Source organism: Tribolium castaneum, chromosome 6 (assembly GCF_031307605.1).
Source record: "Tribolium castaneum strain GA2 chromosome 6, icTriCast1.1, whole genome shotgun sequence".
Lineage (NCBI taxonomy): Eukaryota > Metazoa > Arthropoda > Insecta > Coleoptera > Tenebrionidae > Tribolium > Tribolium castaneum.
The window spans coordinates 7938354-7951163 of record NC_087399.1 but is presented as its reverse complement, the minus strand read 5'-3'; the positions used below and the strand labels follow the sequence as shown (position 1 = coordinate 7951163).

The following is a 12810-nucleotide window of genomic DNA, read 5'->3' as shown; positions in this document are numbered from 1 at the left end:
AATCGTCCGAAATTATAACGTTTTTTTCAGCTTTGCGAAACTCCATCCCTAATCTAGCTTTTTTCTGTCGCAAATGTCACGATGAAAAAGTCGAAAAACCCAATGAAAAACCAGCGGAAAATGGGGACTTCCCTGAAGAACCGACAACGTGCTGCATGTCCGGTTGTGCGAATTGCGTTTGGTTGGAATACGCCGAGAAGTTGAGCCAAATGTACAAAGATGGGGGCGAAGAGGCTTTGAAACAGATCAATGAAAAAGTCACCGATCCCAACATGAAGGCTTTTTTATTGCACGAGTTGAGAATGAGGAAAAAGTAATTAAAACGCTGCGAACGCTGCGACAGAGTTTGATTTTGTTGAGTTGCGTCACAGGTTACATAACCTAGAATTTTTATTTTTTATTTCCACTTTTTGCGTCCAAAAGTCACCACCAGTTGGGTATTTTTGCGATAACAATCGTACGAAGCCGTACGGCTTCGCATTTGACCCGAGTTGTGACCTAAATTTGTTAAAAATTTGCAAAAACATAACCTAACCTCATTTTTTGTCAATTGGTTTGAAAAAATACGGAGGGCTATGAGTTAGGAAACGAAACGAGATTTTGTGAACCCAAAAAAATAGTATAACAAAGAAAACATAGGGGTATTTTGAGCGTTATACCGTCTCGGCGCTAAATCGTTATAAATTAAGTCGAATCAATTCACTAATTTCTTCGAAAAAAATTCAGAAATGTCGAGCTTTACAATCTTAACAATCTGAGAAATACTGCCGACTAAAATTTTCATAAGAAACTTAAGATAAAAATTATTTTAAATTTAAAATTTGCGCTTCGGCCTATATTTTTCAAGACGCTGCGAATACTGTTAAAGATATAAGAAAAATGTTCAGAAGAAAGTTGTAAAGAATTAAATTTTCTACAAGTCCGCGTCACCACATTTCTCTCTTCAACGGTTTAGGTATATAGGTATATAGCAATAACGCAAAAATTGGGTATAAAATTTATAAACACTTATAATACATAATATAGTGTATAAATATCTCATTTGGCCACAATTTGTGCTCCATCGCTCGGTTTGCAGATATAAAAAGTAGGTTTTCCTTTGTAGCCCTTCTTAACGTGAGCTATAACATCATTAACGGCTGATTTTTGCACCTAAAATACGTCTTGTTTTTTTCTAATTACACAAAATAATCAATAAAGCGTACAAGTGTGACAGTGCAGCCCCCAAATCCGCCCCCTGTCATTCTACTCCCGTAAACCCCCTTGACCTCCATTGCTAATTTAACCAATTGGTCTAATTCTTCACACGACACTTCAAAATCATCTCGTAACGAATTGTGACTCGCAACCATCAAGTCACCAAATTTTTTAAAATCTTTCTTTTTGAGCGCTTCGGCCGCTTCTTGCGTGCGTTGTATTTCAGTGACGGCATGTCGCGCCCTTTTTATTGTCTCCTCGGACGCATTTATCGATTTCAAATCTGAAAATTGCGATTACTCCACAGTTCAATCAAGTGAGGCCTTGATTTCAAAAACAGCATATGTCCAAAATTGACAAAATCGTGTATTTTTTGCAAGTTACATGTTGGTGTTACTTGTTCGTTAAAAGTCTTTCCATTTCGGAATCATTCAACTTTTTGTTATAAAAAACACCAACTTTTGAAAAATCACTACAAAAGTATATTAAAATACAGGGTCGCTAAAAAGTAGAGATACAGTTAAATATTATAAAAGCTATTCATCAAAACTTATTGAAATTTAATGTATGCCAAAGAGTATATAAATTCTAACGTTTTAAATGTTTATTAAATTTCTATCTTCATTTGTTCTTCGAATACAAGGCTAACTTGTTTTTTTTAAATATCAACAAAGGTCAAATTCAATATTTTTGAGAAGAGCATTTTTTTCTGATTTCTGTGGTATAACACATGCATACCTTAATTTAATCGAAACTTGAAAATTTTGAAAAATGTAAACTTTTGTTAGCCTTGAAAATCTTGTCTTTATCTCTCTGCTGTTTAAACATTGACCAAAAAATAAGTAAAAGTTAAAAAAAATGTTAAAATAACACTATTAACTGAAAAAAAAAACACGAAATACTTGTTTTTTTTGCTGTAAAAGATGACCAACATTTTTTTCGCTTAGTTTTACTTAAATGTACCATTATTTAACTAATTATTGCACCCAGGTTTAATTTTTGGCTAATAGATGTAGCTTATAACAGTATTTTTTAAGGTAACTTAGTTTTACTATTCCAGAAAATTTTTGAACTTTAATTTTTTACCTTTTAATACAAGTTAAGGTGGGTATTATGTAACATCATTGAATTCAGGAAAAAACGGTCTTTTAAAAATGATTAAATTTGACCCTTCGTGTCATTTAAAAAAATCAAGTTAGTCTTGTATTTTCAAAAGAAATGACGATAGAAATTTGAAAAAGCTCTCAAATGGTAGAATTTAAACACTTTTAACTGTTTACCAAATTTCAAGTTCTGAAAATATTTAACTGTATCCATACTTTTTTGCGACCCTGTATAAGTAGATAGGTCTTTAAACACGCGCGATTTTTCGAGCACGACGGCGTAGCCGGGGTGCTCCAAATAGAGCAAGTGTTTTAAAGACCAGTTATCCACGAATACTTATTTTTTATACTTTGGAATCATGAATACCGATATTAATATTACAAAAATTTTAAATAATGTAATTCGAAATCAGTATACCTTTCGTTGCCATAGAATTGATAGTCATTTTAATAAAAAATCATTAAAAAGATGCCCTTTATACTTCACGTTTCTTGGGTTATTGATGTTGCCATAACTACTTTAAAAAAATGCCCGTTTTTAAAAGTTGGATTTATATACGTTATACAACTTTATTCCTTAGACTTCAACCGTATTTCCAGCGTTTTGATAAATTGCATATTATGCGACGGTGCGCAAGAAATTATCGCTTAGGATTATCAATTTGCTTTCAACCTCATATTTTTCCGTAGTTTATACAAAGTCCCATTATTTTTTCAGGTAGAATCTAATTATGCAAAAAAAAAATAAAATTAAAAAAAATATAACTTTTGTTCACCACTATGTATAATAAAAATAATTTGAGTTTGTAGACTTTAAGTAGATCTATTGGATAATGTGTAAGTTGAACATTTTTTTTTTATTTTTGGACTTAGTTGTCTTTGAAATCAATCCCTCACTTAAATACGTACATTCAATATCTTCAAGCTTGGCGTCCCTCAAGCTCAATTTTTTCAGCAATAGTGCGGCTTGTTGACATTGAGTTCTCCTTGAAGAGTACTCACTGCCCGTCAATTCGTGTTTAACATTTGAATTCGTGATCAAAACGACCACATTTGGATCAGCGACCGGGATCAGAGTCGAAGTCATACTTCGACAATCGATCAAAAGCGCGTGGTCCTTTTTACCCAAAACGGAAATAAACTGGTCCATTATACCACACGGGACGTTAGCATAGTCATGTTCGGCTTTCTGGCACGCCAGTGCCTTATCAGTCGGCCTAAAACAAACTTTACCACACCACTGACAAAATCAGGACGGTAATTCACACATTACGGCACTAGGGCCGACCAAAGCGTCCAGAAAAGTATAAGTTGCGACCTCCAAAGCCGCACTACTCGACAAACCGCCCCCTGTGGGCACAGTGCTCGTAATAAGCGCGTTAAATGCGGGCGGGGTTTCCCCCACGTAGTTCGAAATCACCCCCTTGACGTAGTTCGACCATTTGGGGGGCCCTGGGGGGATGGTTTTGACCAGCGCGTTTTTGTTGGGCATTTCGATGGTGGCTTTTTTGGGGGGGTCTGCGTCGGGGTTTGTGGTGATAATTGTGGTTTCTTCACCACTTACTTTCTTCCCGACTATTACTGTTACCAAGGGCAAGGCCTACGATAAGATCGCCACTTGAGATTAATTGATTGCAATCATAACGCGGAATTTTTGTTACAAGGGCGGTAAGGAAGCACTTACCATGGGCATGACGAAACCATCGTTGTAATCGATATGTTCCCCAATTAAATTCACTCGTCCCGGTGCGAAAACGACGATTTCCGCCTCTTGTTTGAATTCGGCTTTGAAAGCGGCTTTTGCGTCTTTTATCACTTGCGCGATTTCGGGGATGTTTTCGGCCATTTCTTGCGGAAAATTTTAGAAATTTTGACGTGTCGGTGAGGAAAAGTCACTGAAAATGTTGAACGACGTGTGTTTGGCGTGATATTTGATAAAATTATTCGAAAATAGCTGAATGATAGGACTTGGAGATAACAATGTCAGTCAGTGACCCGTTAATTAAAGATATTAAAGGTAAATATTTAGTTTTGAGGAATGTGAGGTTATGTTTAAACTTTTGTTTTTATAATTCCGGATTTTCAAGTCAAAATGCAACTTTGTTGCCTTTTTGGGCGTTATTTTATTCATATTTTCGGAAAAATTAGATAAAATGTTATTCAAGTCGGTATTTAGTGTTGCCTATCGATCGCATTGTGGCGCTCAATTTAAATTCTCAGTTTTTTGCTTTTTGAACCAGAAATTCTTGACAAACTAACTTCTACTTCCAAAGTTGTATTTTAAACTACAGTCTGATCCGAAAGTGTCGGACAATCTCTCAGGTGGTGATAAAGGACATCAAACTGAATTAAATGTTCCCTTTTTTAAGTTAAATTTTGGTGTTTCAGGTAATATTTTTTTGACTTTAGTTAGTTGACTTTAAGCAGAAATCAAAATTTCCTCATTAAGATTCAGGATTTTTTAAAATTGGCATTCTAGAATTTTAGGTTAAGAATCCATTCTAGTAAAATTTTTTTAAAGTCAAATTAGAAATTTTGAAATTCTGATCGACTATTATGGAGAATTTTTATTTAAAAGCTAAAAGTACAGATCATAAATACAGGATCATACAGGTCATAAATAAATTTAAAAAGCCTTAAAAAGTCGGGGTTCATTAAAACTTTCACTATTAAATTAGCAATTCTGAATTTTGAAAAAACTAGACATTTATAAAACCATTGATTAGCTTATAATTAATTATTTATTAAACTAATTAATCGATAATAAAACGTTAGCAAAATCAATTGTAAAAACTCCTCAAAAGTATTCTACATGCTGTACCAAAAGTAACGCACAAAATTCAATCTCAAACTTCATATCACTGTTTTCTCAAAAAAAAATCTCAAAAAGGTCTATTTTTTAATACATTTTAAAATTATGATGACATTCGTTTTTCGAGTTGTGACGTCATTTTTATTTTTTTTAATGCCAACCGACATTAAAGTTCGCACTGTTTTAGATAGTACATGGCTTTATCTTTATAATTATACAAAAAAAAAATTAAAAAAAATAAATTTAAGAAAATAAAAAAGATTCAAAATTAAACACAAAAACTTGTTTTTTTTGTTTTGTTTTTAGGATAGAAACACTTAGTATGAAATCTAAACACAAAAAATAAACGAAAAACTATTATTCCTTATAAAATTAAGCAAAAACAAAAAGATAAAGCTTTTTGTATAAAGCTTTCAATAATTCTTTTAACTTTATTATTTTATTTTCTTCTTTTTTATTTTTTGCTTTATTGTTTTAATTTTTTATACTGACCAAAAAGTAAAAACACTAACCAAAAATGTCACTGCAGTGTCTAAATAGGCATTAAAAAAATAAAATCGACCATGTCCAGCATTTGTTTTTAAATGACTAATAACAAAAATATGAATATTGTGCATTACTTTTGGTCTAGTCTTTATAATTGATGCTAAAAATTATGAATTTTTTCTAGAAATTAGAAATTCCATCTTTCCAAAGCTGTCAATTCTAAATTCACACAAATTTCTCCTCTATTAATAAACTGAAAATTATAAATTCCAAATACGGAATTTTTAAAGAGCGTTGAAATTTCGACTTCAGACTTTGATTTTTTTTATTAATTTTCATTCTGTAATCTGAATTTTGAAATTTTGACCTCAAAATGCCTTGAAAAGTCGGAGTTTTGATTTCATGGCGGAAAATTCGAATTTTTCCAGGTCACACGTTACGCCTTTTCCACGAAACAACAGTCAAAGACTCAAGTGAAAATTTGGAAAAGTTCTGTCAAGTCATCGAAACAATCTTCCACAAAGGTTTAATCGAAAAACATAATTTTTATAGCAAAAAAATCGAAGTTTTTGCATGGATGTCCACGATATCGTCCGGTGACGAACTCATTGATTTTATTTACCAAAATAGCGTGCAAGAAGTACAAAAATGTAAGAGCGTTAAAACACCAATAGGCAAATTTCGACTTTTAATTAGATACTGTTTGGTAAATAAATGTTTGCACTTTCCTCTAGAAGCCTTGGTAAGTCGCTTCTACGGATATGTAAAAGTTAGGAATACGAAACGACCTTCAAATAAAACATACCCGTCGCCAGAGAGCGCAGTTGTTCCGCATTACTGTCTAAGTTGTCAGAGCAATGAATTTGAATTTATACTTAAACCGTTAAAGATAGAAATTTGGTATCGCGGACTTTTTTATAGGAAATTTAATTCTCTACAACTTTGTTCCTTACACTTTTTTTGTATCTTGAGCCGTATTTGCAGCGTTCGCAAAAATATAAGGTGGATCGCAAATTGATAATTCTTTGCGCACCGTCGCATATTTATCAAAACGCTGGGAATACGGTTGAAGATACAAAAAAATTGTAAGGAACAAAGTTGTAGAGAATTAAATTTTCTATAAAAAAGTCCGCGGCACCATATATTTATCTTCTCCAATTCAGGTATAAATTAACTTTGCGTTACTTGACCAGCGATAAAATTAAACAAATCCGTCGCTGCAGCGTCTTTGGGGCCTAAACCGTTGGCGATAGAAATATAGTGTCGCAGACTTTTTTAAAGGAAATTTAATTCTCTACAAATTTCTTTCTAACATTTTTCTTCTATTTTTAACCGTATTCGCGGCGTCTTAAAAAATAGGGGATGTAGCGAAAAGTTTAAATTTTAAATAATTTTTTTCTCATGTTTCTTATGGAAATTTTAGTCGTCAGTTTTTCCCAATCTGTTGAGAGTGCAAAGCTCAACAAGTGCGCATTTTTCCCCAAGTAATTAAGTGAATTGGTTGCATTTAAATTAATTTAAAACGAACAATATAACTTTCGAAGCGCCCTCATTTTTTTGGGTTCAGAAAATCTCGTTTCGTCTCCTAACTCATAGTCCTCCGTAGTCGCTTCGTCACGTAATTTAAAACACAGTGCAAATTTTAGAACAAATCGGACAAAAAACCGTACATTTACGAAAGAAACTCGATAATTGGTGACGAAATCCTCTCCACAATTCTATTATCCGTGCTACTCCAGTGCAAAAAAATCAATTTCCAATTGGATTTATTCAATTACTATTTTCTGGACTTGACATGGGGAATCCCCGATCGGGTCAAACTCGAGCTCGTCCCTTGCCAAAGCCTCGGAATCAACATCAGTTTTTCGGAAAATCGCGCCGTGATCGTGCACATACGCCCCAACAGCGTCGCCTCCGAATCAGTACAAACTCCCTCCAGTACTTCCCCCAATTTACGATTTTTTTCAAGGGCGAAATCACAGTCGGTGACATTTTAGCGAACTTAAACGACGTCGAAATAAACTCATCCTGCAAAGGTCGCTTAAACACAATCCTGCGACTGTCTAAAGGCCGTCCAATCAATTTAATCATAATTAAAGCCTCGCACAATAATGATATTTTCGCCCCTTTTAAAACCATCCTTCGAGACCTGAAACTGGGCGCAAATCACGAGCAAACCCCGCGCCAAAACGAGCCAAAATCCGGCTTCAAAGCCGCATATTTGGGCTGCGTGAGCGTTGGCTGCAAAGGTAGCGTGAAGCAGATCGAAGAGGCGCTCAAATTTCACCTCAATAAGTTCGAAATTAACGACAGGAAGCCGGTAAGTATCGAAATTGGGGAAATCAACGTGAAAATTCTGCTGGAAACTGGCGAGATTCTGTTCAAACATTCGTTCATGCAAATATCGTCGTGCGGATCTGCGCCGAATTTGCCGAATTATGTTGCATACATAGCCGGGTATGTTTGAATTTGGCGCCGATTTTGAACACCCACGAATGTTTTTTTCCAGGGAGGAAAATTGCGACACGGCAAATAATTTTGTTTGCTACATTTTTTACGTGCATGATGTTTCGCTGGCGTACACGATTTTACAAAGCATTGGTAAATATTTATTATTGATGTATTTGTTTATTCGAAAGTTTTCAGGGCAGGGGTTTTACCGGACGCATTTCGCCGTTTGAAATCAATAAACTTATAAATTTCAGGCGCTGTTTTATTTCAAAACCATTTAAAGTGGTTTATCGTCCACGAGGTGAAATAAATAAACCGATTTACAACAATACGAGTTGAATACAACATTTTTTTTCTTCAACAAGGCTTAAATCGTACTGTTGTATTTCGATTTTGTACCTGACAAGTTTTGTGGTCGTGTCAAATTTGAATTGTGTTGTGTTAAAGATTTAGGATTATGTAATTCGTTTAATGACTTTTGTAAAGTGTTAATAATTGTGTCTAGTCTATATTCTACTAATTATCTATTGTTGTTAGTGGATTTATTTGTGCTCATCTAAAGACATTCACAAGACGAAGATTTTAAAGAATTTTAACAAACAATTTTCTTCAGGTAAATACAAGTATATCGATTAGCTGTTTCAAAACTACCATGCGATTTTTCAAAATTTTGATTTAGTTTAAAAATTTTGCGATTTTAAAATTGTTTTCAGAAATTTACAGATTACTGTATTTTTCTGTTTTAGAACAATACGTAAAGATGATATAGTGTAACTTAAAGATTCCTGTAAAGTTACACTTTGACGTTGAGTGGTTAGATGTCGCTGCCCACTATTTAACGGTGGCATCTAGGTATTAGATACTAAAATACTATTTTACAGACTTCTATTGTTTTTTAAACAGTGGATGACAGTAACCTGTAAATTTTTGAGTTTTATTTTTTTTAAAATAATTTTGGAATAATTTGAAACTAAAATGTGTATCAGAAGCGCAAGAAGACCTTTACTTTTTTCAATTCCTTTAATGCCAATACACATTTTGAAATTATTTATGCCTTTGTATAGTTGATTGTCTATACAACCTGTCAAGAATTGCAAAATTTTAAAAAATTAATTCATAGGAATGTCAAAGGGTTGTTAAGTATAAAGACCTTTTTATGTTTCTGTTTTTTTCATAAACAATTTGGTCTTCCATTTTTGTTTGTTTTAAGTTTTGTGGGCTTGGTTTTAGGTTGCTGGATCCTTTTGGCATACTATGGTACTGAACGAATAAAATCCACTTTGAACTCATGTTGGGGCACATTTTGCTGAATGTTTGGTTAATATTTTGGTGGCTATCTCTTTCGGTGCTGCTGTTATTGCTAAATTTTCGCATGGGCTTTAATTACCATACCAAAGGACGAATTTGTTGACAACCCAGATGGTTCTATGGTACTGGGTGGTACTTGTGGTTGGGATTTATCTAGTCCCCAATTTTGCGGTACATTTGGATGCAGTAGAAGAGTGAGGAAAAACAAAACGGGAGAGCACTGGAGGATACAGGGGAACGCGAAAAAGCATCTCAGAATCGAACGAGTAATCGGAAGAGGAGCCTTTAGGAAGGGGGCATATGTTATTCCAAAGACTAATATAACGCCTGTTTGTCATAGAAGGTTTAGAGATAGCGAAGATGCCACAGAATTGTAATTTTTCCGAAATTATTTTTATATATAGCTAATTATTTATTTTATTGTAGTTTTTTTTTAAATAAAGTGTTAAAATTGTGTGTTCTTTTATTTTCCTTCATTAATCACTTTTACGCAGTTATCTAAACAATTGCCAAGTAGGCAACCCAAAATGTTCTACGTGTATAACTGGTTGCATATATTTTGGAGTAGCAATTTGAAGCCTTCTTTACGTTTCTGTGATCCTGATACGAGATCCATTTTTAAAGTTTTGCAAAATTATTTTACTTAAACTTAAATTACCCAAACTTTTGTTTGACTTTAAAAATTTTTATAAAAATTTAAGAAAATCTGTGATTCACAAAATGCGAAATATCTTCGTTCCTGTAGGAGATAGAGGGGTGGTTCTGCCCTTTTGAAAACCCCACCGCCCCGTAGTATTTTTCCTGGGCTATCGAATAGGCTAGGTCCCGTTCCCGTATCTCCTTCAGGAACCGAAATAGTACTGCACGTTTCTAAATCGGGAATCGAAGTACATGACGTAATAGTGCTCCAAAAGTTACGTATGCATGCAAAATTTTAAGTCGCTACGATAACGGGAAGTGCCCTAAATTTAAGTTCAAAATGTAATTGCACAGTTTTTATTTACCTGCCAGTATCTTAAGTTTTTTATAAGATTTTTTATTCAGTGTTTTTTAAAGTTTTGTTACTGATTTTATAAAAATTTTGGAATTAAATTTGGGGCACTTCCCGTTATCGTAGCGACTTGAAATTTTGCATGCATACGTAACTTTTGGAGCACTATTACGTCATGTACTTCGATTCCCGATTTAGAAATGTGCAGTGCTATTTCGGTTCCTGAAGGAGATACGGGAACGGGACCTAGCCTATTCGATAGCCCAGGAAAAATACTACGGGGCGGTAGGGTTTTCAAAAGGGCAGAACCACCCCTCTATCTCCTACAGGAACGAAGATATTTCGCAATTTGTGAATCATAGATTTTCTTAAATTTTTATAAAAATTTTAGAAAGTTAAAGAAAAATTTTGGTAGTTTTAAAATTTTTTATAAAAATTCAAGAAAATCTGCAAATCACAAAATGCAAAATATCTTCGTTCCTGAAGGAGATAGAGGCGTGGTTCTGCCCTTTTGAAAACCCCACTGCACCGTAGTATTTTTCCTGGGCTATCGAATGGAATAGGTCCCGGTCCCGTATCTTCATCAGGAACCGAAGTAGCACTGCACATTTTTAAATCGGGAATCGAAGTACATGACGTAATAGTGCTCCAAAAGTTACGTGTGCATGAAAAATTTCAAGTCGCTACGATAACGGTAAGTGTCCCAAATTTAATTCCAAAATTTTTATAAAATCAGTAACAAAACTTAAAAAAACACTGAATAAAAAATCTTATAAAAACAAAACTTAGGATACTAAAAGGTAAATAAAAACTTTACAATTACATTTTGAACTTAAATTTAGGACACTTCCTGTTGTCATAGCAACTTGAAATTTTGCATGCACACGTAACTTTTGAAGCACTATTACGTCATGTACTTCGATTTCCGATTTAAAAATGTGCAGTGCTATTTCGGATCCTGAAGGAGATACGGGAATGGGTCCACGTCTATTCGATAGCCCAGGAAAAATACTACGGGGCGGTAGGGTTTTCAAAAGGGCAGAACCACCCCTCTATCTCCTACGGGAACGAAGATATTTCGTATTTTGTGAATCACAAGTTTTCTTAATTTTTAACAATTTTTTTTAAAATGAAACAAAAGTTTAGGTAAAAAAATTTTCAATTCGTATTCTTGTGATCCATCCCACAAATTAAGATAAAGCGAAAGTTATGCAACCAATTATACACAAAGTATTTTGGGTTGCCTGGTTTTATGTTGAAGGAAAATAAAAAACCACACAATTTTAACACTTTATTAAAAATAAAACTGTAATACAATAAATAACTAGATATATACAAAAATAATTTCGGGCAAATTACAGTTCTGTGGCATTTTCGCTTCCACTAAACCTAATATGACAAACATGCGTAATATTAGTCCCTGGAATAAAATAAAGGCTCCTTTTCCAATTACTCGTTCGATTCTGAGTTGCCTTTTGCAGTCCCCTGTATCCCCCAGTGCTTTCTCGTCTTGTTTTGCCTCACTCTTCTTCCACTGCATCCAAGTGTACCGCAAGATTAGGTCTTTAGGACCTCACATGTTCATTGGTTTGAGCGAAGCTTTGAATTTCTGCACAAAACATTAATTCAAATATAAACCAGGCTCAAAAATTTTAAAATCACATAAGTCATGGTGTAACCATCCATTTTAGTGACTGGATAAATCCCAACCATCCAGTACCATAGAACCATTCTGGGTGGTCAACAAATTCACCCTCTGGTATGGTAATTAAAGCCCATGCGATAACTGAGCAACAACAGCAGCACCGAAAGAAATAGCCACCAAAATATTTACCAAACGTTCTGCAAAATGTGCCCCAACATGAGTTCAAAGTCGGATTTTATTCATTCAGTACCATAGTATGCCAGAAGGATCCAGCAACCTAAAACCAAGCCCACAAAACCTAAATCAAACAAAAATGAAAGACCAAATTGTTTATGAAACTCACAGAAACATAAAAAAATCTTTATACTTAACAACCCCCTGACGTTACTATGAATTTATTCTCTAAAATTTTGCAGCTCTTGACAGGTTGTATAGACAACCAACTATACAGAGGAATAAACAATTTTACAGAGGAATTAACAATTTGGCAATAATTTCAAAATATGTATTGGCATTAAAGGAATTGAAAAAAGTAAAGGTCTTCTTGCGCTTCTGACATACATTTTAGTTTCAAATTATACCAAAATTTTTTTTTAAATAATACTCAAAAATTTACAGGTTACTGTAATCCGCTGTTTAAAAAAATACACATAAATGGGGCAACCTCGATTACATAACTTCGTAAATTTTACTTTAGTATCTGACACCTAGATGTCACTATGAAATAATGAGTAGCGCCACCTGACATTAAATGTAAAAGTACAGTTTTACAGAAACCTTTAAGCGTTACCGTGCCATCTATACGTGTCAACATAAA

The 12810-nt window shown here is 34.0% G+C and overlaps 2 protein-coding genes and 1 long non-coding RNA gene across 7 annotated transcripts in view; 1 reads left to right on the top strand and 2 right to left on the bottom strand.

Moving 5' to 3' along the window:
* Positions 1-985: 985 nt before the first annotated feature.
* Positions 986-4146, bottom strand: LOC657353 (galactokinase). The gene is made up of 5 exons (XM_008198398.3): positions 3985-4146; positions 3569-3900; positions 3210-3517; positions 1206-1480; positions 986-1152 (listed from the first exon to the last, which is right to left on the bottom strand). Exons 1-5 carry the CDS (start codon positions 4144-4146, stop codon positions 1039-1041), a joined length of 1191 nt encoding a protein of 396 aa, XP_008196620.1. The 3' UTR covers positions 986-1038.
* Positions 4147-4177: 31 nt separating this feature from the next.
* LOC103313907 (uncharacterized) lies at positions 4178-8302 on the top strand. Of its 3 annotated transcripts, none has more exons than XM_008198396.3 (6): positions 4178-4317; positions 6027-6340; positions 7245-7520; positions 7568-8055; positions 8108-8199; positions 8250-8302. In XM_008198396.3, the coding sequence occupies exons 1-6, from the start codon at positions 4281-4283 to the stop codon at positions 8294-8296; spliced, it is 1254 nt and encodes a 417-aa protein (XP_008196618.1). In that variant the 5' UTR covers positions 4178-4280; the 3' UTR covers positions 8297-8302. The 3 variants fall into 3 exon arrangements, with proteins under 3 accessions (XP_008196618.1, XP_008196619.1, XP_015837998.1); XM_008198397.3 differs by having other exon boundaries at positions 8245-8302; XM_015982512.2 differs by lacking the exon at positions 4178-4317 and adding an exon at positions 4357-4688.
* A 3324-nt stretch (positions 8303-11626) lies between these two features.
* Positions 11627-12810, bottom strand: part of LOC107398445 (uncharacterized) — an 86908-nt gene continuing 85724 nt past the window's right edge. For all 3 annotated transcript variants that reach the window (XR_010334718.1, XR_001575302.2, XR_001575301.2), the window contains exons 3-4: positions 12011-12270; positions 11627-11957 (exon numbers count right to left, since the gene is read on the bottom strand). This is a non-coding gene — a long non-coding RNA (uncharacterized LOC107398445). The remainder of the gene's footprint in view (positions 11958-12010; positions 12271-12810) is intronic.